Genomic DNA, 26,032 nt, shown 5'->3' with positions numbered 1-26,032 from the left:
AAACCGATTTTGAGGTAGCAGTTCGTTTTAAAGTATTAAATTTTAATTAGTCGTAACAAATACTTAAAACTAGGGTTTCGTTGGATGAAGAAGGCCGAGATCCTTTGACTTATCTTAGGAGAGTTCTATGACCAGCAATGGAACACGATTGGCTAAATGATGTTAACAAATATCAATGGAATATTCTAACATATTTTTATTTGATTTTTTTTCATAGATATCCTGGGTGAGAAGGCGAGGAGACGACCTGCATTTACTTTCTTTCGGGCGTCATACATACTCAGCAGACTCCAGATATTCTTTGGCGTTTGAACATCCTAATGATTGGCGCTTACTCATTCAGTATGTGAGTGAAAGAGACGAAGGATATTATGAATGTCAGATGTCGACTCATCCACCCCTCGTGAGAAGAGTTCATCTCGCCGTCGTTGGTAAGAATAAAATTTTATATAATTACATTAATTTTCCAAGAAAATACGGCTTATCCAAAGTAGTTTGTTGCTAATTTATTTCTAAAGATTCACATTGAACCTTGACGTGCCACGTTGTGACGAGTAAAAAAGTGCTATTCCGTCTTAACCCATGTGTTTCGTAAAAGTCGAATGGTTTACACATATGGAACTATTCGAAATTTAATTTAAAAAATAATTAAATACACGTATTACACCAATATCAATACTACAAAGATAATATAGATAATATAAATATTATTTACAGTCTATGTGAGTGTACTTATCTCAAAAAAAAAAATGTTTATTGGTGTATGCATTGTGACGTATTGTGATTGCAAAAGCGTGTTATTTTTTTTTCCTTTTTTGTATTGAAGTCAGATAGGTTCATGACACCAGTTTAATTGGGCTAAAGCATCCATTGTTTGAGGAGGAGATTGGGAGCTTATTGTGTTTTGAATCCCAAAACAGTTGATTCTTTAAACGTTTTCCTTCAGAAACGAGCACAAGATGAATTATAAAAATAAATTAAACTGTACATCCAGTAGCCCAGACTGTATCCCTAAATCACTCATATTGTTACTAGCAAAGCATACAAGTTAATTTTAATTTCTACTTACATAAGTTTTAACAACTTATTAGGAATGGAAAAGCCAATACTCCAATAGGTCAGGATCAATAGCCAACTACGTCACGTCACCCTGCGGTCCAGAAGCCATCGAGTTATTGATGTTATAATACTATAGATATAATGTTAGTAATTGTAATCAGTTACCTTAACTAAGGTGTATGTATTTAAATGAAAGCCTCCGATTTTTCCTCGTTTTTTATTTAACACGTATTTTAATATGTGTGAAATTAATGAAATATAATGAAAGATAATGAAATTAGGACGCGCTCTAACTGGAACGCGTGCATCTTAACCGATATTTTGGGGTCAAATCCAGGCAAGCACCACTGAATTTTCATGTGCTTAATTTGTGTTTATAATTATTTTTTAGGATGAAACTTTCAGTTGTCTTGTTTCAATTTACTTTTGCCACAGAATATTCTTCCAACAACATCAAAATAACAATACAGCAAAAATAAGCTCCAAAATCATCTCCTTAAATGGATAGGAGACCTTAGCCCAGTAGAGCGACATTTTTAGATTGTTAATTTACTTTTCTATAAATAAATCCAAGTAAACTTTAACAACAGATGGATTGTAAACTTTTCTGAGAATATTTCAGAGTTATACAAATCTTCCATACAAAAGTTTTCAGTTATAGTTTTGTCAGCGTTTGCGGTTAAAGTAGCTGGAAGGGTGATTTTCTCAAACAACATTTATAACCCTACCTGGGTTGCTTCAAAACGTCTTGGCGTGTTATTTAACTTGTTATATCTCTAAATTGGTTGAAATATATAAAAATAGCCTAAGTACATTCTTTGCCGTGTTTACAACGAGGTCGGATAAAATGCGACCTTATAATGGCTCAGGTGTTTATTCTTTTGTACAAAATGTATTTCATGAAAACGTCTTTGAATAGGTATTAATGTATTCCTTTGAAATAGTTGAACTTTATAAATTCATGGCCGTATGAATTCAAATAGCATACCTAGACTTTAGACACAGAAATCCCAAAGTCGAAGGACACTTTGTCCACTAGTTTGAAAATAGCGAAGAAGTGGCATAAAGGTAGTTCTACCTAGCTAGATCTCCAAGTTTTTGCTGATGTCTTTCAAATAAAATGTTCTATTCCTCCATCGACTCGACTGCATCGAAAAACTAAAGCGAGTTTCACGAAGTTTTCTTACCCTTTCATTCGCAGGCGGATTTTATTATACAATATTTTATTTAGAAAATAAATATAAATTTAAGTAATTCTGGTTTGCCATATTAAAATAAAAAAACTAAAACAAGATTAAAAATAGGTTGTGCTATGTTTAAATTAATTTGAAAACATAAATACACATGGATGCAATCTAATTTTAAACTATCATTATCATAAACATGAATGAGAATAGTTCATTGCTAGTAAAAATATATGGCGCTCTGTAGTATTAATTTCAACTAAATTGAAAATATTATTGCATTCAGACTTGTTGCTGTAAATTGCCACATAATAAATATATAATTCTATAAATTATATTTTAATACGCATAATAAATACAATCAGTATCTTTACTTGGGGTAGGGATTTAATCCCGTCTGAGTAGATACTCAGACAGGTGGGTAGTACCCACTCATTATATATTTCGCAAAGCAGCATACTTTGTATTGTTGTGTGGCTTAGGCACATAAATATATCCCTTGGTTAGTGGTGCATTGGAGATGTGAGGCTGAAGGATGTCTATGGTGACAAGTGACCTATTTGCCAAAATATTACATTACAAAAATGTGTGTGTGACCAAATGTTACCCTCAATATTCTTTCAGTATTATAATCGTCACGGCAATAGGAAAAGACCGGGCAGAAGTCATTTGCAGGAGCAGTAGCTTTATTTGTTTGGGCAAGGCAGTGTGAAGACTGCCAAGTTCAGCCACACTTCGGACTGCTGCTGAAAATTTTACCTGTGACTGTTCACTTTGCGGAGAAATGATGTGCTGAACAACGTTTTATTCCGTGTTTACTTATTGGGCGATTGTATAATGTGGCCGTATATTTTTAATGAATGACCGTATGAAAAATATTATACAATATAAATATTTTTCAAAAATAAGCTGAAGGTTCTCTTGGTATTATATTATTTTAATACTAAATAAAAATCTTATAATGGAAGTTTTTGGAAAAAGGGTCATAATTGCGAAAACAGAGGGTACTCCGTGTTTTGCTTTATATTACTTCCAATTGTAATTTTGTTTTTTAAGTATAGTGTTATTGCTTTATATCATACAAATTATATTTAAAAAAAGTTTTTAATAGGGATTATCGAGAAAAATTTAATGAAATCCAAATAATATCTGCCTTGTTTAGTTATATTCACGTTTTAATGATTAATGTTTCTGAATATGGAATGGAAATTATGTAATTTTTTTTATCGTTCTTTTATACAAGAAAAAATTTAATTATATTCGTGAAATGTTGTATTCTACACCAGCTATTGTAAGACCATTTCTAAGGTAGTCTTTGTTCTTAGGTCAAACAATGAGAGAGATAAAATTCCAAGCACAATTCTCGTTTAGATAACAGAAAGCTAATCTTGCGTCGATGGCCAGCGATAATAACAAAAATATCTTAAATAGAAAATGTTAACAAAATATCATAATTCGAAAGGTTTTGTTTTCTAAGTGACAAAAGACTTTCGTTCGGTCGCGAATTATCTTAATATATCCAGTAATGTGATATGCGTAATGACATTTACTAGGGTGGCTTTGAAAGAGCTGATTTGGGTCGTGCGTCGAAGGTTAACCGACCATGTGAAGGACGTCTGTGAAAGTCAAAGTGTAGTGTCTTAAAGGTGTAGGTGTAAAATCCGCACGATTTTTATATGAACGTGAATTTTTCCCATAAAAAGAATAGTACAATCTTACATATTATAATAAAACATCATTATCTTAGAAGTTCAATACATTATCTAGATAAATTGTAATTTGCACCATTAAAATAATGGATGTGTGTGGGTTTATATCCGTGAGTTCGTGCGTTTGATATTCATATATGTGTTGTCAAGATAAAGACCCTAAATATTATTATTTCTTTTAATAGTATATTGAAGAATAAATGATATAAGCGAAATTCAGAACATGATTTTGATAAATGCGAAAGTAACTCTGCCTGTACGTCTATCTGTCTTTTGCTCTACAACAAATACAACATCCCCCCCCCCCCCTCCCTTTTCCTATACACAACCGAATGGGATGGGGTTGCGGGTGGAAATTACAATTTAGGGAAAAATGAACAGAAATTTACAGCATTTAATGAAATATTATGATGTATTTATGTTCAGTAAATAATGTTTCGCAATCATCTCACGACTCTGAGTTTTCATAATAAATGCATTCCAAGCGTTCCCAGTTTTTTATTCATACGAGAACTCACGATGCCAACATTCCAGACAGCAACGGTACGTTTTGCGGTTCAATATCATGCCAAAATAACTGTATGAAATCGAATATTTTCGTATATTTGGTCGGTATTTTATCGCAAATACAATTTATATTTCGATGACTGAATGATGAATGCTAACAGGTTATAAGCAAGTGTAAATAATAAACTGATTACAATTTTACGATTTAAATATAAGCATGTAACTGATTATACGATAAATCAAAATAAAAGTAACATATAATAATTGAGTTTGACTGCTAAGTTTATGTTTCTTACGTTACAAGGAAACTTATTTGATGTTAAACTTTGTGTGCTGTTTGAGGTAGGAGACCTTAAGGTCTGTTATAAGCTTACCACACAACGTTAATAATAATCATCAGTAAGTCAATGGCAATATTTATGTTTGGCGGTAGATCAATGACTAACTAGATTCTATCCACACAGATGGACCTACAAAAAGTCCTACTGGTACATAAAGTATACTTTATAATTTATTAGTATTTTGAAGATACATTAAAATATAAACTAAAATCGTTAGTGATAAAATTATGTCATACAAATATACGTAAAACGAAATGGAGTTGAGTCATAAATTTACTAATGATCCTTTCAAAAACTTTGTAATAATCAGCAGTCGTAAAAACAATACCCCTTAAAGTCGAAGGATACCCTCGAATCAAAATGGTATGTAATAGTTATTATCTTCAGATGTTGAATGGTTTGATCGTAAAGTCAACTAAGTATGTAATGTGATATTTTTATTGCATTGTTATTGGTCCTTGAATAATGGTAGCTTAAGAGATTCTCTAACGCATAATTTACGCATTGAGAGACACGTACGCCATTTGCGTCTGGAAAGTACGCGATACATATGTTAATGAACGTTAAGGAATGACATTAATTTTTTTTATATTTATTTATTTTTATTTGGTTCTCTCATTGCTCCGAATACCTTCGTATAGACTATTCCAATTGAAATAGGAAAAAATGATAAACAACCCTTAGATTTACGTATTTTATGCGATTTGCTAATAACGCAGCTATGTTGTGCACTACTAAAAGTTTTTGATAATATATATTTGTTTATAATACAACAAATGTGATAATTACATTTCTAATTTCCACTTTAATTGTATGTCCGAAATTCCGGTAACAGTTTCGTCTACGTTCAAAACGTCCTTTTTTCGCAAATCCATAGTTAATATCATTAATTAATCAAGCTCTCGACCAATGATATCGCGTCAATTTGCTGTCAAATGTCGTATATTCGGTTTTTCTCCTCTTATTAGTTAGAATAGAGTATATATGTATTTTATCAAATTCACGAAATATTATATAAAATTAAGCCGATAATCTTTAGTTCATATAAGTAACTTTTTCCGTAAAATTTAAAAAAAGGTTAAGTAAATAGTTCAAAAACCAATGCTAGAAGTTTGAAAAAGATAATGAAATTTAACTTTGCACGAATACCCGACTCAGGGATTAGAGTTTAAAATTATGGTCACTCTTATACCGAGCATAATCCGATCTCAGTCTCCAGTTACACGTCTATGTTCTGCTAAGAACCGAGATTAAAACAAAATATAACCATCATACTAATATTAAAAACGCAATAACAACTTGGTCTGTTTTGTTTTTATGGATAAGCCATTAAGTTATTTTTGGGTGGATGACGTGTAGCGTTTGGCTAGACGTACTGACAAATTTATAGTGATGCTTTAATATTTACAATTTATTTCATCCCCAATAGACTACCAACCCAGAACTCAGAAGTTCTATTCCTTGTGCCTGTAGTTACATTGGCTCACTTACTCGGAACGATACTAAGTTTGGCGGTAGAATATCTTATCTGCCTACCCAGATTGACGTGCACAAAGGCCTATCTCCAAGTAAATTCAATAAAAGAATCTTCGATTGGAATAAGGATTAACAAAAACTAACTACTAACTTACCTTACTGTATGCAATTAAGTATTTCATACAGGTTTTGTTACCCTTAACACAGATGTTAAATGTATTACGTTTAAGTACATTTTATATGTAAATTGGGTTAGTTATCAAAATTTAAATTTTATCGGTGTTTGTAATTACTCACCTAAATTAGTTGAGGACTTGTATTTGCTTTTAAATTTGAGTAAAATGTGATTATATAAAGAGTTATGAATTTAAAAATGTAATGTAATGAAAAATAGTTTTTTTTATATATTGCTGGGCTGATGTTGAGGATAATGAAAGTTACTAACTGATTACTGAAAGGCTGAATGTTAAATAGCTTACCTGTTGTTTCCTTACGACTGTAATGAAATCGAAGCGAAGGCATACTTCCCCGGTAATCGACGTATAGATAGAATAAAAAATGTATAGAAATTGAATACTTATAAAGGATTAACAAATATATTAAAAATATAAAATAAATATAAATATTGGACAACATCACATACATTAATCTGATCCCAATGTAAGTAGCTGAAGCAATTATGTTATGGAAAAACAGAAGTAACGACGGTACTACAAACACCCACCCCCGGAAAAACATAGACCCCTTGGGGTAGAACATCCAGAAACGCTTAATTACGATCTACTCATTTATAATCAGTAGCCCTAAAATAAAATTTCATTCTTCGAACTTCAAAAATGACGGACTTTCAGACTAACCTATATACCAAATCTCAACCTTTATTTCCCCCCTTAGAGGAAGAATATCCAGAAACGATTAAATAGATATTTTCTAATTTTTTATCAGTATTCTAAAAATAAAGTTTCCTCTAACTTAAAAACAAAAAAAATAAAGTTAAATATAGTTTCCTCTTCCATAAAAAAACCTTCAACTGTTATTTCACCCCATTAGGTGTATAATTTCAAAATTCCTTCCTCAGTGAGTGTTTACTCAATAAAACGATCCTACTCACCAAATTCCATAGACTTAACGTTAATAATTTACGTTCGGCTATTATGAATCAGACAGTCAGGACATGTTATTTTATATATCTTAATTAGTATACACTAATAGGTCGATTTTTATCCCAGTGATTATGAGACGATAGCTGCACGTAGAAGATTGTTTATAATCTTACTTTGAAGAGCTCCAGTGTTAGATGTGCAGAAAAATAAAGAGGATTACATTACATTTAGATTAGCAGCCTGCAAATTTAGGCTAGCCTAGGCTAAGGTGTCCTCTCCCTTTGAGGAGAAGGTTAAGAGCATATTCCACCACGCTGCTCCAATGCAGGTTGGTGGAAAAAGAGGATTCTTGATTGCAATTGAATAAATTGTTACGATTTAACAAATAATAATTAATTTTAGAAAGCGGAAAAAGTTACTGGCCGAGTAGAGAGCGGCGCTATGTCTGTATACAAAAAAAAAACAACAAATGTAAAACATGCGAACAGACACAATGAAATGAAATCAAAACAAAAGTTGTCACGGGTTTCGAAATTCCTAAAAATGACGATTAAACGGGAAGTTTCGCGGGCGACCCACTAGTGTAGATTGATTTACTGTTAGCTTTATATTTAATTAAATCAGAAACATAATGATTCAAGTGTTATATGAGTTTACTTGAATAAATAATATTTACATTTTATCCACGTCACTCGTGTCCGTTAGAACCCGTAATTTACATACCTTTGCCCTTAACCGTGCACCAAACTATCGTCTCTATGTAAAATTACATTGTGAACGGTTCAATTTAGTCGTGATACTTTCCAATTTACAATATTAGTTTGATGATTAAGTGCTAATTGTTCTTATGATTGGCAAAAGAAAGTACAAAAAACGTTGTATGCACTGTGCGAGAGATGGCCCAGTGGTTAGAACGCGTGCATCTTAACCGATGATTTCGGGTTCAAACCCAGGCAAGCACGACTGAATTTTCATGTGCTTGATTTGTGTTTATAATTCATTTCGTGCTCGGCGGTGAAGGACAACATCGTGAGGAAACGTGAATGTGTCTAATTTTAGCGAAATTCTGCCACATGTGTATTCCATCAACTCGCATTGGAGCAGCGTGGTCGAAAGCTTCTCCTCAAAGGTAGAGGATGTTTTACCCAGCAGTGGGAAATTTACAGGCTGTTAATATGATGTATGTATGTAGTGAGCAATGACGTGCAGAATATGGTGAACTATAACCGTGTTTAGGACTAGAGAGAGAGAGAGCCTGTGGCTATCTCCACGTGTGAGTCAGTGTAATCACAGGCACAAGGGACATAACATCTTCCCAGTTGGTGTTAGTAGTTCCCAAGGTTGGTGGCTCATAGGTGATGTAAGGAATAGTTAATATTTCTTAGAGTGCCATTGTCTGTGGTTAGTGGTGACCACTTACCATCAGGTAGCCCATTTGCTAGTCCGCCAACTCTTCATCTCTTCTTCATACCATTTATAAGACTGAGTGAGAGTACCTAAATTTGCGACCAAACTTTAACACTATATTTACTCCTTCATAGTTGACTCGTCTCGTTTATTAGGCTTTGTAGCCGAAATTGCTAGAAATGTCATCATCGTCATAAAATTAAATTTATAAATGAAAGAGAAAAACACGTTAAATCTAAAAGCGAGCGTTAGGGTCATTTTGGTGCAAACCTTTACACCAGGCATTCAATAATAATATGACTAAAACCTATATCAGATAATTTGAATAGAGATTAAATGTTAAAGAAAATCTTACTACACTTGTAAACACAAGTTTATAATTCATTTGTAGTCTGCCAATAAATCAACCTACTATGTCACAAGCCTTAACATAACTAATAATAACATCTAGCTTAAATTAAATTCCAGGATCCAAGATGATCCAATAGTCCTTAACATTTACTTCGACCTTAGAAAAGATTTATTCATAATAACCGCAAGATTATTATTTAAGCTAAATCATTTATTATTTTGTCGTAGGAATGGGCACAATTACGTCGTTAAAATATAATATAATCATGATTATATTGACATTTTAACAAGTAAAATATTACCATTTTTGTTGGTCAAATATTTTCGTATTATTCGATGAAACGAGGACCGTTAGATTTATTATCGTCTAGCAATTTTAATGAAATTCCATTTTAATAAATATAGGAATAAATTTGATGTATATTATATTATACTACCGACATATTATTTAACTTTGTGAAATCTAAAACACTTTTGTCAAACTGCAGCTTTAAAAGAAACTTAAATTAAAACAAAACAAAACATTTATTTCATCAAACAAAATTATGAATTGGGTCGTTTGTTCGTTTTGTTTTCAAATAATTGTAAGTAAAACGAAATTGTATCAACTTTTATTAAAAAAAAAAATAACATTGTTTTTTGAATAAGGCGCTTTGTAATGTATAAATCCGATTACAATTTAAAACAAAATGTTTATGAGAGTGGTAAATCGTGTAAATTCGAGTGGACCTGTATTTATATAGCGTTACAATTGCCAGGTGAACAATACTGTACATTTGCTTTCCGTGTTTGTTAATTCTGGGCTAGTGTCACGTTTCGAAATTTATTGGAGCTTACGTAAATCATATTGTTTTACGTGTTAATTTACGGATTATTGCTTATGAGAGCTCTAACTAAACATTTGCACTTTAAACGTTGAAATCATTGATAAATGAGGTATAGATATACTCATTTTACATTTGTTTTTACATTAGCAGCCTGTAAATTTCCCACTGCCGGGCTAAGGCCTCCTCTCCCTTTTAGGAGAAGGTTTGGAGCATATTCCACCAATGCGGGTTGGTGGAATACACATGTGGCAGAATTTCGTTGAAATTAGACACATGCAGGTTGTTTTTCTTTACCGCACGAGATGAATTATAAACACAAATTAAGCACATTAAATTCATTGGTGCTTGCCTGGGTTTGAACCCGAAATCATCGGTTAAGATGCACGCGTTCTAACCACTGGGCCATCTCGGCTCACTAGGCCATCTCATTACAGTATTATATAGATTATTATGTTGTATTTCCATAACAAACCAACTATATTTTTTTAAAGAATATTAGCAATGGAAGGTCCCTTTACGCTTTAAACTTGTGGTAGGAGTGGAGAGGATTACCCCCATGGTACAAATATGGGTCAAAATCGAACCTACGAATTTTTCATCGCTAGGCACACCGGAAACAATTGCGCTAGTGACGTTTCAGATTTTTGATGTCATTTGATTAGTAGAAAAGAATATAACATAGTTTTCCCTGATTGACCTTGAGGTAGCGTAGCTCACGAGCCTACCTGAATAAAGTAGATTTTTATTTTCGTCAGATATTTTATACATGCAGAAATTAATAAATGAGACATAAACTGAGATCTTAATTGTAAACTTAGAAATTTATAGAACGACAAAATTGTCACAAGCAACCTAGTACTTAGTCGTGATATAGGACTGTTCTATATTAATATACAAAGTTTATTTATACTAGTAGGATAAGGTGGGATAAACTAGTTTCAACCGGTTCTAAGAATTAATTTCGTTGTTGATTGCCATAAGTTTATGTTTCTGTTTCATACCAGATTTAAAGCCTTTAGGTATAATTAATGCCTTACTAACATTTCCAGTTAAATATAGAAACTAGATTTCGCCCGCGCTTTTCCTCGCGTTTAAGGGTTTTTTTTAAGTATACAAAAGTAGTCTACGTTAGTTTGCTTTTACAAAATTTCATCAAATTCCGGTCGGTGATTTAGCCGCGACGGACACAATGTGTTTATATACGACATCTCATTAAAAACCTCTAAAATTATCACTGTTTTTCTAATAAATTATGCAAATGTTATACAGATCTAAATATATACAGGGACAGACAGACAGCGAGAAGCGACTTTGTTTTATACTATGTAGTGATAACTAATTAAATAGTGTATGTCCACTGTTTATGAAGAGATAACTTTACTCCTTTTCAAGCATATTGCGCTCACAGATTTACTGAACTATTTTATCCGTCTGTTGAATCGAAGTAAATACTTTTAATAACAATCAATTAATACGTATAAAAATCGATATTTTTTTTGTCATATGTGTTATAATCTTTTATCAATAATATTTAATTTTTGATATTTTATGAAATTACCAGCTATTTCCTATTCGCACGGATAAAATAAGGGTCTGCATGAAATCTTTGTATTGAAGCAGAAACACACAAAGAAAAGTGCTAGTTTTTATTTGGGCCACTTGTAATATAAAAAGCCTTTGTGGGATTTTACTATCGTGTTAAATATCATGGAACCGAGATATTCGGGTGGCATGTGAATCTTGACTTTTTATGTGGTAAACTTCTGATATTTCTAATATATACAAAGTAAGCGTATTAAAGTTCATTTGGTTGTCAAGGAAGACACCATAGGGAAATCAGACATTTTTTTGAATCTGGGGTTTTTCCTAAAGTTCAGTAATATAATGTTTTGAATACATTGGGTTTTTACTATCATTTAATGTTCGCTTAGGATTTCATGGAGACTTTACTTTTACTTTACAGAGAAAAAGGGAACATAACTAGACTTTAAGTTATGCTGTCTGGTAATAAAAACTGGCACACTAAAAAAAAAGATGGAAATTAAAAACATAAGAATAGATAAACATCAAACGCACGGACAAGATATGTGTGCGAATACAAATATAACAATAATAAAAGTATATAGATTTATTTATTTATTGAAAACCAATTTTGTATGAACGTTACTTTTTAAAGTATAATAGTTTTGCCTTGCTGATGTTCCTTTCTTTGTCCTAACAGTGCCAAAAGTTGAGATAGTGGACGAACGTGGTCGACCTCTACAAGATAAATTCTACAAAGAAGGTTCGATCATAGAACTGAGATGCGTGGTCAGCGAAGTTCCACAACCAACGCGGCAAGTCAGCTGGAAACATGGAGGCAGATTGCTCAACTATGATACGAAGAGAGGAGGCGTTAGGTATGTTGATATTGATTGTATTCAACTTTGATATATTATTTGAAGAACTATTTGCATTAAAGTTGTTTGGTTGAATAACGGAGGTTTTGAAACTTTTCTAAATAAAATTCAAGATGTATCAAAACTCGATGACTGTTTATTTTGGACAATCTTAGATTCGGATATTGACTTTATAATTATAATAACTAAAACGTTGGATATTAAATTTAACATATTACCTTAATATCGTGTGTAAGGAATTAACAATTTGTAAGTCAATAGTTAAATTAATGATTAAAGTGAAACTATTTAAGCTTTTCGCGTATTGACCAAAATACGCATCATTTTGCAATAACGGGAATTTACCTTCGCTTTTAACTTGTATTCGCTTTTGTTGCTTCTCTGTAATGCTCGTCGCACTCCAACTGCCTTTTGTTTTATAACCTGGGAAGGAAAAATAGAACACTCGTAATTCTGCCGAGATATATAATCATTTTTAAAGCGTAATGGTTGCTCGGTAAATAAAAGCGAATTCGATATTTTTTTCTTTGTGGAATAATGGCGAATATTTTTCATGTTCTGCAGTCTGCGTTTTTGTATGGATGTTTGGGTTATTATCATGCTTATAAAATAAATCAAAACCGCAGATCCAATAAAATTAACGTTAATAAGGGAATGCCGTAATTTATTACGAATCGTTTCGATTTATTCAATAGGTATAATCTCGTTGATTATACAATATTATGTCGTAGGTATGAGTTTAAAATAAATGAGATTTATCTGATATATAAATATACATAAATCAATCATGAATATGTCTACAGTTAAATTGCGTATATTTTCAAATATTATTTGTAAGTCGTTTAAACTGTCCAGTCGTTATTGTTCTCACATTGATTTAGAACACGAATATGTATAAAATCTTTAAAAATGAATAGTATGAAATATCAGCTTTACCAATATTTTTTTACAGCAGTGATTGCTAAAATCATGTTGTCTTCTACTTTTGAATATCAAATCAATGATGTCAGAAAGGGAGAAAATTGAGTTTAATTAAACATCGTCCCAACGTATAAAAACATCGTCGTGAATTCATTAATAATTCAAAATACTCTATAGGAAGCTTTCTTTTGATCAGTGATCCATGAGTGGAAGAAACGTGATTGAATTAAAAAAAAAACAATAAAACCTTTTTAATTAAGCAATGAAATTAAAATAAAATATATATAGTTAAAATTATTTATTATTTTTAAGTTTTTAAAATATTTATGGTATATTATAATGTAATCATTGGCTGTGTGTTCGCTCAATTATTTAAATTTATTTTTATCATTTTGTTGTATAGATTTCAAAGATACAAATATATAACTCCCGACCAAAACTATGTAAGGCTGACATACCAATGCCGCGCTTTTTCGCTTTTGGATTCCAGGAGGAAGGATTTGTAGAATGTGGTCACGCATTCATTGCTCGCTCCTTTTGTACACAAACGAGTTTTTTTTAAATTTTATTTAAAAGAAATGTCATACATATCATCGTATAATTATTTTATATAATTTTACATATAATTAAACCTCTAGATTATAATCTATCTCGCGAGATTGTAAGCTGTCAAAAGACACAAGAGAAAACGTATTTAATTTCGATTGTTTATAATATTTCGGTGAGTTTCGTTTTTATGTATGTCTATCTAGTAGTACATACAATTTAACTATCACCTACAATTATTAAATACCTGAAGCGACGCTCATATGAAATAATTCGGTCAAGCTTATTTAAATTCATTAAGATGATTTGAGTTACCGGTTCTCAGTAGAATCTACATTCTAAAAATTATTATAATATATATGTTCTTATTCGGTGGCCATACTTTAATTGAAGTATAATATTTTTATCTGATTAACTAATAAAATATTGTTTATATCAATCATTCGCTGCCGACATTGACATCTGATATGTTATTGTTATGTATCAAAACATTGTCTATGTTTTATAGCTACATCTTATGTGTGAAGCATGTTTATGGATTTGTTAGAAACAATAAGTGTATTTGTTCTGTGTGTTTCTGTGTGTGTTGTTGTCCTGTTTATATAATGAGACACAATAAAGTTGTTTGTGGTTTGTTAGTAAAATAAATATTATTAATTCAAATTCCTTTATTTATAATAATAACATCAATTACGCATAACACTAAATAAGAATGAAAATATTGTGGACATATTTGTAAACTAGGTACGATATCCAGTAAATTCGATGTGCAGAAATCCTGTCTTGTAAGGTTTTGAAGCTTAATTCACCACGCTGTTGCCACATGAGATAATACTGTGAAAATAACCAAAATGTACTAGACACCGCTCGTCTATATCAGTTAGTTGTCCAACTTTTCTAACCGCGTATGCTGCGGAGCTGAGTCTTCCTGTCAAGGACGATAAATGAGGATTCCACTGAAGTTTGGAATCCAATGCTATTCCTAAAAACATCGTAGTATTGGTTACATCAAGACGGCCATCGTTTAAAGATTGGGTAGGATGAAAACTACACATTTTGTTTTTTGACCATTCAAAACTAAATTATTTACTGTTAACCAATCGTTTATCTGTTATCGTGTTAGTTTTTTTCTGTCGACCTTAAAAATCAATGATGTATCGTCAGCAAACAACACTTTATCACAAATACCTTTAACATAGAAAGGAATATCATTTATATATACTAGAAATAGAAAGGGACCCAAAATTGATCCTTGTAGTACATCAATTTTTAAAGTAAATCCAGAAGACGTTATATAATTAATGAAAACGTGCTGCATTGTTTAACTTAAATATGAAGCAATGAGATCAATACCTTTATCATTAATACCGTAGTATTTGAGCTTATAAAGAAGCGTCTCATGTTCTACACAATCAAATGCTTTAGACAAATCACATAATACTCCATTACATAATCATAGCATTCTATGATTTTCCCCAAGCATTGTAAATATGTTTGAGAAGTGCTTTTCTCGCATCAGTTGTCGAGCGACCTCTTGTAAAACCGAATTGCTCATTATGAAAAATAGTATTTCTACAACATAGGGCAGAATTGAATTCAAATAAGTAGGTTGCCTCACAGCGATATTATTAAAAAAATACTAACGTAAAAATTATCAGTATTTTTCCGGATGTGTAGCTGAAATCACAGAATAAGATCTATTCTTTGCCCAATTCGGTTCAGAACCAAGGCAATATATTTTCCGTTAATACGATAAGCAGTAATAGGAGTAACGTATTCATATCAAGAAATCATTCACCACCTTTATTCCTATCGAACATCATTACTTTGTATGTTGATGAGTGTAGCAGCGAAATTTTAGGCAATGAGTATATATTATGTTTAATCGAATGGCGTATTGATGTCCCATAAGAATTTCTTTTTATTCCTTATACAATTGTCTATTGCTAAAGTTTACCTGTTACCGTCAGACGGCATCTTGTTTTCGTACAATAAATTAAAAAATTATAATTAGCAAAGGAAGTGTAATTAAAGTTCTACGGAATGATAATTCCCTTTTCTATTTAGACTTATTTAATACAATCGCCCATAAATCTTAACGGCTGCTTAAATAAATAAGGGCAGCTTTAATTTAGGTAATTTCTTGGGAAATAAAGCGTTTTGTATATATTTGGAGAAATGTAGTTGATAAGAAAGTGCTATCGTATTTAGAATAATGCAATTTGTACTTGGAGATACTTTGTTTCTTTATTATAAGCGTTCCGATTAACAAAAGAGAAAAGGGTTAGGATAGGTTAGGTTTATTAAATATACCAACCAGCTGACCATCACGACTTTGTACGGGTTAAATTCATTTAAAGTTACGCTTGATTTCTTCCCCTTGAAGTTGAAATTTCCAAAAATCCTTTACAAGTTACTGTAGTAACTATGTTAAATTTCAATTAAATCGGACCAATAGATTCTAATATTTCGTGATGAGTTTGATTTCATTTATATATAGTATATTGATTTACTTACTTTGTATGTATAAATCGGATTTTAACATTAATGATTATAATTATTATAAAACACTACGATAGTCTTACTTTTAATCGATTTCGCCATCAAAGCACCGAACGAACTGAAAACTAATCTATTCAAACAGTCTTTTTCAAATCCTTGACCATATTGTCAATTTTTTTAAATTTTAACACATAAAGTCAAATCAAAACTATATTTATGTACAATATATCTTACTTATTTTTACATAGCTTACACCATGTAGATAGTCGTCGAAAATTTGTATAAAATGATGTCATTATTGCATGTAGTAAACACTCATAAATATATAATTAGGAATAACACTGTATTTTTTTAAGGTAACTATTGTAATCATATTTATGTCTTATTTACTTATTAAGTTAATGACATAACATAAATGCTCTGTTTCTAGGCAAGTAATATGTATGTAATGTATACACTGCGTGATTTTTTATGTGTTTATTTAATCAAGGAAAATATTGCCGCTATTTCAGTTTCAAAATGTATCTGCTGAGCAATAGGCCGCGATGGTAGAAACCAGTCAGGACGACATCAAAATCATCATTAATTTTTTTTTCTTTTATTTCGAAAACGCTTCTAACGATTTAGCTATAATTTTGTATTTAGATAAAGTTTTGCTTTTAAAATTTATTTACATAAGTGCATAGTACTTTACATCATTAAACGAATTAAAAAAAAATATATATATATATCAGTTTACTTTTTTAATGATTATAGTGTAAAACTCCTTGTTATTACTTTTATTATACTATATATATTATCTATATTAATTATAAATGCGAAACTCTGCCTGTTACCTCTTCACGCTTAAACTGCTGAACCGATACAAATAAAATCAGCTGGTACAATATTATAATTATGAATACTCTTTTATTATACAGACATAAAACTTATACATCTAACGTCACAATGAAAGCGATATTTTCTACACATCATTAGGATATAGCAGAGAAAAGGAACGAAACATTACATAAAGACATTTTATAATATAATAATAAAAAAAGACAAAAAAAAAATATATTAAATTATATTTATGCCTAAAATAACACATATAACATACACTCAGAAAACAGGCAACAGCTTAAATATTAAATCTTATACAGAAAGCATTTTTAATAATATTATGAATATTAATAGTATATTTTATTTTTAAAAAAGTATTCTCATATTGTCCTTAAAATGATTTCATAATTCACTCTACGCCGTAGGAACATTTAATATGAAGAGCATAAAGCTTTTAAAAAATTAAATACATATTTTTTACGTACGGTTTTATAAAAATAAAATACAATAAGTCTTTTTTTTTAAACGATAAATTTTACTTTGTGTGAATATAAACTTTAACATTGCGTGTGTAAAGGACGTTAATTGGTCAGCTTGTGATCCTAAGCTCTGAATTCTCTCCAGTCGACGCGAGTATCTGTTGCTTTTAATGGCAACATTTTATACGAAATCATTGCAACAGTTTCTACAGCTGTTGATAGTTTAAAATAAAACATGTACGCTTAGATCAAATACATTTATTATCTGTGCTAGTGATTAATAACTTCGCTGTCTAACCGATGTGATCTATTTGTGGTCACTTTAAAATAATACCTGATAATTCAGATTATAAAGATGGTATTTATAAAGAGCGTCGTGTGTAATGTAGCAGCAATGAAATCAACTGAACGAAACTGAAACAAAGAATTATTACATAATTAAAAATATAAAAACGAACATTCTAGTATGAATCCGTACAGCTGATTCCAATATAGAAGAAATGAATATAAACAAATCTTAGATTTACATAGTCCATGCGATTTGCTAATGGCTCATTAAATTTGTAGACTACTTCTTCTTCTGACTGTACTTAATAAACATTTTTTTATAATATTACAGTGTTCCACTTAACTGCTTATATCCATTTGAATTTTACTTCCAATGTTCCAATAGTAGCGTCAACGTTGAAAACGAATTTTTTTTCGCAAATTTCAAAAGTCAGTTCGATTTTAGATGTTGTTTATTTGGCTTTTGTCCTCTTGTGGTTGAAATAGACTATAGTGTGATAGCTTCGACCATTTTAATAGTAACTTACCATTAGAAGGCCAATTTACCAATCCATTTACCTATTATAAGTGTTAAAAAATTAAGCCTTTCAAATTTGGCAGGCACCCAGGGCTTAGCCGTTGAATAATTTAATTGGAGCATATTTGAATTACTAAGTGGTTCAAATGCTTTTGACTTTTTTTTCTTTTGTTATCACAGAATGAATAGTTTTAGGATGATGATAGGCATTTTTTAAATAAATATTTTGTTTCAACTGCCAAGTTTGTTTCCCTTTGAGGAGAAGTTTGTTGGAGCATATTCCACCACGCTGCTCCATTCGGGTTGGTGGAATACACATATGGCAGAATTTCATTGAAATTAGACAAATGCTGGTTTCTTCGCGATGTTTTCCTTCACCGCCGAGTACGAGGTGAATTATAAACATAAATTAAGCACATGAAAATTCAGTGGTGCCTGCCTGGGTTTGAACCCGAAATCATCGGTTAAGATGCACGCGTTCTAACCACTGGGCCATCTCGGCGTAATATCATTACAGTGCAAGATTCACGGAACCATACGTTTTAATCTTAATAAAAGAACATCTACACTAGGATAAGAACACTAGGATCAAAAAATCACAATTAATTTTGTTAACGACATGAGAGAATGGAATTCTCTTTTATTTCTAAATGCACCACAAATTGAAAATAAAAGTATAAATACCAAGTAAAAACAAATGAATACTTTCTTAAAGCTAAAAAAATAACTAAAGAAAATGCTAAAATAAATAATAAATAGTACTACTAGTGTCTGTGAGATCGCGGGCTAAGGTTCTTAAAGTTAGGTGGAACAAATTGTTGGGTGGGTCAAGGTTTTGTCATATTGAAAAAAAAAATCAGAAAATCCAGTTAATCCAGTTAATCCCTAAAACAAATATTTTAACAATTTCATAATAAAATTCCGCAATACTCAGAATCGCTTTATAAATATAGTAATAAAGGCTGTTGCCAAATTGTGCTAAAAATCTAAAACGCGGCTTATATAGAGCAAGGTTACTCGTTCTTTTGTTAAAATTGTTATATTATTAAATCTTAAACGAGGGCGACGTTCGGCCACCGTCGCTAGTTTTTGCGAAAAACTTTACTCTTGAGATTTGTTCCTTTACTGCATAGTAAGGAATTGTGTTGCGATATTGTTTTTTGTATGTGGAGTATAATTTGATTGAAAACAATTAAATAATAAATAATAAATAAATAATAAATATTGGACAACATCACATACATTACTCTGATCCCAATGTAAGTAGCTAAAGCACTTGTGTTATGGAAATCAGAAGTAACGATGGTACCACAAACACCCAGACCCAAGGCAACATAGAAAATTAATGATTTTTTCTACATCGACTCGGCCGGGAATCGAACCCGGGACCTCGGAGTGGCGTACCCATGAAAACCGGTGTACACACTACTCGACCACGGAGGTCGTCAATTGTTTTAAAGAAGCAAAATCCATGGCCTGATAACTAGTTTTGTAGGCTTTTACTTGATGGTAGGGCTTTGTGCAAGCCCATCTGGGTAGGTAACACCCACCAGATACTCAACCGCCAAACAGCTGTACTCAGTATTGTTGTGTTCCAGTTTGAAGGGTGAGTGAGCCAGTGTAATTACAGGCACAAGGGACGTAACATCTTAGTTCCCAAGGTTGGTGGCGCATTGGTGATGTAAGGAATGGTTAATATTTCTTACAACGCCATTGTCTATGGGCGGTTGTGACCACTTACCATCAGGTGGCCCATTTGCTCGTCCGCCTACCAATATCATAAAAAAAATATTACTAACCACACAAATACTTTACCGTCAAATCGCTTGTATATAAGTCCTAAGATATCATATTCCCTGTGCCTACAATTACACTATATCACTCAACCTTGTACCGAAACACAAATCACCATATTGATTTTTGGCAGCAGAGTAACTAATGAACGAATACGGGTCTACATATAATCTTTAGTGGAATACTATTCCACTAAAGAGTTATAACTGGTTTAATTATGATAGTCAGGTCGATCGTATAGACGAAGAATATGTTCTATACCAATGAGACATTTAATTCAAATAAATCGAACGGCGATGCTTACTCTTAATTAACTAATTATTATTTATTTCTGAAATATTGCGTTATTTGTATTTAATATCCACTTAATGTTAACAAACCAACAACACTATAAGAATAGAAACACGAAATCCCCGACGCAATCAAACGGAGTTATAGAAGTATATTGTTTTGCGATCAACTTTCCTTTATCCGGCTCGACGGACCAATAAACAGAAACAATGGTATCTGTAATTGAACTGAGCCCTATCACGAAATTCCATGAAACATAACGAAAAGGATAGCCGATCTGAGCGTTAATTTCACCGCCAATTTGCATCCAAGAAACTTGAACAAAGAAATTGTTTGCGGTCCTTTGTTAACGCATGTGGCATTTTCGGGGCAAGATTTATTTGAAAGAAATATTGCGGTGTTAAGTCTCGTGAATTTCGTTTGAGAATTATCAAAATCGAATAAGTTTAATAAAAACACTGATTCCATATATTTCTAAGACGATTCCAGGTCGTAAGTGTCATTACGTGTGACTTGGCACGTTTGGAAAGTTACGATCTTAACAGTTTGAAATGGACCGACTTTTATATATTATTAAAAATGTCAAGAACTTTTAACCGAGGTAGTTTTAGCGTTATTTTATAAAGTATTTTTAAAAATAGAACAGTGGCTTTTTTTAAATAAACAGACGATGAAAAATTGTATACTGTATCTGTTTGCAGTAATTTTTAAGTTACATCGAATTATGACAGCAATTGTGCAAATATAAATAAATATACAATAAAATATATGTGTATATTTAACTAGAAATAATGTCAACAGTGAATTTTTAATGCCATGGATATAAGTAATAGTAAATGATCTCGTTTCAACAGTGTCAAGACAGAAGCCACATCTAACGGCGCCTTGTCAAGACTCTACATAGCAAATGCGAATAGAAACGACTCCGGTAACTACACGTGCTCACTAGCGGATGTCGCAGCTTCAGCAGTATCTGTGCACGTGCTCAGGGGTAAGTATTTAGAGTAAGTATATTTATTAAAAAAATAACCCAAGCAATGTTCTCTTTTTCTTGTTATTGAGGTATATTAATGACATGAATCTTCCTAGAAGGTTAAAAATAGCCTAAAATAATAGTCAAGATCATTACAAAATGTATAAAAATAATTCAATGCAAAATTTAAAGTTGAACAAGCTTGGGTTCAGGTTTGAAGGTAGCTTAAGCCTTTGTAATTACAGCCACAAGAAACATGACATCTTAGATCCTGCGGCTGGTATTATATCGGCTATTTAAGGCCAATGACCTTTTAGTAAGAGTGACAGCCTTTCTAAAATATTGAATTAATTATATTTAGAATAATGGGCGTTCTTATTAACGATCTTATATCATATGGAATATCATCATTATTCTGGTTCATTTTAATAAATTATTTTTCCAAAGTTATTGAATAGTCAAACAAAAAAATAAACTTAAATTTTTTGTTAAATTTTAGTACAAAACCGCTTCATTGCGAACATTTTTCGAATATACCTTTTTACGAATTGTCGATTTATTCAAATCGTTACAGGCGAGAATCCGCTAGCAATGCAAAGAGGGAAGGCGTCCATCTTACATCCATCGCTGATTTTGTTTGGCAGTTACATCAGCTGACATATAGCCAGCGCGTTATGTACGCGCAACATTCTGTAAAAAATAGACTAGATTTAATCATAGTATAAGGACAAAGATTTTTGTGGAAATTTTGTGGCTATTATATAATTTTAAAATGTCTCAACTTTAAATAACTAATTTAAATTATTTTAAATGGCGTAAAGAATATTCGACATATTTCTAACTAAACATGATTATTAATTAAAATTCAATCAAGCACCTCCTTATTTAAAAATTTGATCTATATCTGTACATTGAGAAAAAATAGTACTGGGGGTATTTATTAGAGCAATAGATAAAAAAATATGTTTGTTTTAAGATTTTTTGTCTGTTTGTCTGTTCGTTTGTTACCGCTTATTTCGGATACGTCTTTACCCATTTGGACGCGGTTTTCACTGATGCACTGAAGTAAACTCGGGGTAACATATAGGCTTGTGGTTGTTTTATTAAAATCAGTCCACAAATAAAAAAGCTATGACAATTTAAAAAAAATACATCTAAATATTCTTTGATCAACCATATAATACCTCTACTTTTTAGGCTTAAAGTCACGCAAACGGAGTCGCGGGAATCAGCTTGCTTGAAATAAAATCGTGCATAAATTCATAGAAACTATATGTCAACCAATATTGAATTAGTTTTAGCATCAACTTAATTTGAAAAGTGTTCATTTATTTGTCACTTTGGTCATATCCTGGAAAAAACGTGAAAGGATTATAAAAAATAAAATAAAACATCCCAAATGGACGGGTGACATCCAGACCTTTTATTATACTGTTGTCAATATTTGTTGTGTAGTCATTACTGCATTCGAAATTCAAAAATAAAAATATCATTCGCACGTTGTAGTCGTTTCAATTTGTCTCCAGTGATAAGGTATGGTTGGTGCTCGTGACAAATATTTGCTAAAGCCATACGGATATTTATTGCGGCCAGTGTACGTGTCGTCTATGTATGCGTTTTAAACGCAAAAATAAAATTTAATATCGGAAATATCGTTGAATTTATATTTTCGTTTTGTATATATTGTATGGACAGTTGAGATGGTCCAAAAGAACACCGAGAACTACTGAGTTATCACATGCTTTAATCGTGTTTATAATTAAGTTTTCAGTGTTAAAGTAATAAATTATTGTTAATATAATTTTCGGATGAAATTCTCACTTTTGTGTCGACCAATAAACGTTGGAACAGTGGGATGGAATACGCTCGAATCAATTTACCTAGAACTGGTATTTTTCCGGACGGATTTTTAAATTATTGTTACTTATAATTTGTATTTAAATTTATTTGTTAACGATGATAAATTAAAATAAATATGTAACTGTCGCTTATACGAAATGGTTTTTGCCTCGTATATATTTATTTATTTATTTAATTGGAGAACATACAGCCGTTGATAAACAAAAATAACAAATACTTAATAACTATTAGGCCAATAACAGTTCTCACATATAACTAAAAGAGACTGAGAATTGGAAAATAAATGAAAAATAAAACAAAAATAATACCAACAATATATATAAAACTAAGTGTCTGTAATAAAAAAGCCAGTGAGACCACAAGTTAAAAAGTAAAAATAATTACTATGTCTTTGCAAACATTTCTGTCATGTATCGCATAACAATATCAATGGTGTTTACGCAATTGATGCATTTAAGTATGACTTATTTCAGCTTACAGTGAATAATTAACAGACAGATACTTTACCTCTAATATTTATATATTTTTCAGAAATAAAAAAAATTGTTATGTCATATTTTATTGTCACTAAATGCATTGGTTAAATAAACTCGCTTCGTGTTTGGTTTAAATCGTATCTTTTCATGTCAAAAGTTTTTAATTTAAAAATTCTACGACAAGTATGAAACTACTTTATTGCTAAAACGGCGTCTTCCATTTCAAAATGTAAAGTGTCATAACACTATCTTACAGCGTTCGTTTTTCTTCCGTTTCACATTGTTTTCTCTAGAACAACGTGTATAAATTTCGCATAGCCGTCTAACTGCAACTGTTTACGATGAAACTCACTCCACTCGAGATTAACTTTGAATTTCAACGAATATAACTCGACTAGTTTTCCTTTGCCTGGTGAAATTAAAAAAAAAAAAAACTTCACCGGGCTTTCAAGTAACGTAAAATAAATGTTGATTTGAAATTAAATAAAATATCTCAACGTGATATTCATCTTTTAGCAAACTGGAATGGTTTGTGAGAGGTTGAAGTTTGTATATGATTTGAATATATGATGATAAGAGTTATTATAGCTAATAGTAAAAATTGGGTCATTAAGAAGTTAATCATTATTGTGACGCGACGGCTTATATAATGTTAATATTAAATCATTAAAAGATTAATCTGGTGTTACAAATTTACATTTAAAATAAAAAAATATATATAAATATCATTGACGCAAATGAACTATGGTGAATATAAAAAAAAAAAAATTGTTGTAGCTGTACGTAAACATACTTTGCTAAAAATATACCCAAGGAATTTTCGAGCATTAAGACTATAAATAAACAATATTGCTCTTTTTAGTAAAATTAAAACAGTTTCAATAGCTGCATTACCAAACGAGTATACATACGATATAATACTAACAAAAAAAAAAACAAAATATATTAATTGAGCAGTATCAATACCAATTTATGGTTTTACCTGTTGCTAACGCCTTGTGCTGTTAGGCTGGATGCGTGGAGTTAAAATAAAAGTGTAAAATCTACGTATACAAAAAAAATATATTAAAAATTAAATTTTTCGTTTTCCGAAAGTTACACTAAAACAAATGAACGTAAAAAATAATATTTGTATTTATTTCCCTATAATGATGTAAATATTTGTCTAGGACGATCGACCTCAGAATTAGATATAAAATTATTGTTATAAATTTCCAATTTTATTATCATTACATATGGCAACACTGTGACGGAATATATCAATTATCAAATACAACACCCAATATACCGAAATGCTTACCCACTTCGGTTTTATTGTTGATTTTATTTTTTATTTAGTTTAGGTTTGTAAATGTATGCGGAAAAACGCGTATGTTTATTTTTATAAAGATACACAACAACAAATAACACAATATAAAGAAAATCAAAACATATGGGATAAAACACACATAAATCGTGTCTTAATTTAATCAACATTTAGAACGGCCTTAGTTTATAATAACAGTTTAAATTACGTCATAAGAATGAAACATTTAATAAATGGGTTTTCCGAAATCTTACCTAACTGAAATAAAAAAAATACGGGTGCGTTTCGGGACGCCCGATTTAAAAAAAAAGTCTGTCCGAAATACGGCTAGCGCTGTGGGTTAGAGTGAGAGAGGAAGAGCCTGCCTACCCTACCAAATAGCAATAAAGGAAGCCAATAGACTGGCGACGTAACGCGTTACGTAACGAAGCGGTTTACCCTCCCATAAGAAGTTATCACTTCAAAAATTAAATAATGACAGTTAAAAATAAGTACTTCTTACAAGAAATTATTCGTTTTTTTAAATATGAACATCGCTATTCCAAAATTCGACCTAGACGTCTTACCCTGAAATATCGTAATATTAATGTTTCATTGCAATTTAGATGGCGGATATCTAAACAAGAGAAAAGACTAAAAAAAAATTATTTTTTTAATGATTTTCGTCGTAATTTTTTTTATTAATTATTTATCAAATTTTAGTATTGACTTATGCTGTTTTAAAAAATCAAAATCAAAATATACTTTATTCAAGCAGGCTTTTTGATTCGTCATTTTACAGAACTATATTAAAAGTAAAGCTACTACCGGTTCGGAATGGATTCTACCGAGAAAATACATGCTTAATATTTGTAATGAAAATTTATTTAATACATTTGATACAACAAAAGTACT

At 31.2% G+C, this 26,032-nt stretch overlaps 1 protein-coding gene across 1 annotated transcript in view; it reads left to right on the top strand.

The window, feature by feature from the left end:
- LOC125072597 (titin homolog) overlaps positions 1 to 22,153 on the top strand; it is a 28,068-nt gene extending 5,915 nt beyond the window's left edge. Inside the window, exons 3-6 of the mRNA XM_047683226.1 lie at positions 218 to 431; positions 12,186 to 12,363; positions 21,378 to 21,514; positions 22,071 to 22,153. Coding sequence (XP_047539182.1) covers positions 218 to 431; positions 12,186 to 12,363; positions 21,378 to 21,514; positions 22,071 to 22,153 — 612 coding nt within the window. The remainder of the gene's footprint in view (positions 1 to 217; positions 432 to 12,185; positions 12,364 to 21,377; positions 21,515 to 22,070) is intronic.
- Positions 22,154 to 26,032: the final 3,879 nt, after the last annotated feature.

Source organism: Vanessa atalanta, chromosome 22, assembly GCF_905147765.1.
Source record: "Vanessa atalanta chromosome 22, ilVanAtal1.2, whole genome shotgun sequence".
Classification (NCBI taxonomy): Eukaryota; Metazoa; Arthropoda; class Insecta; order Lepidoptera; family Nymphalidae; genus Vanessa; species Vanessa atalanta.
Note: the sequence above shows the minus strand (reverse complement) of the source record. Positions and strands in the feature narration are given on the sequence as shown.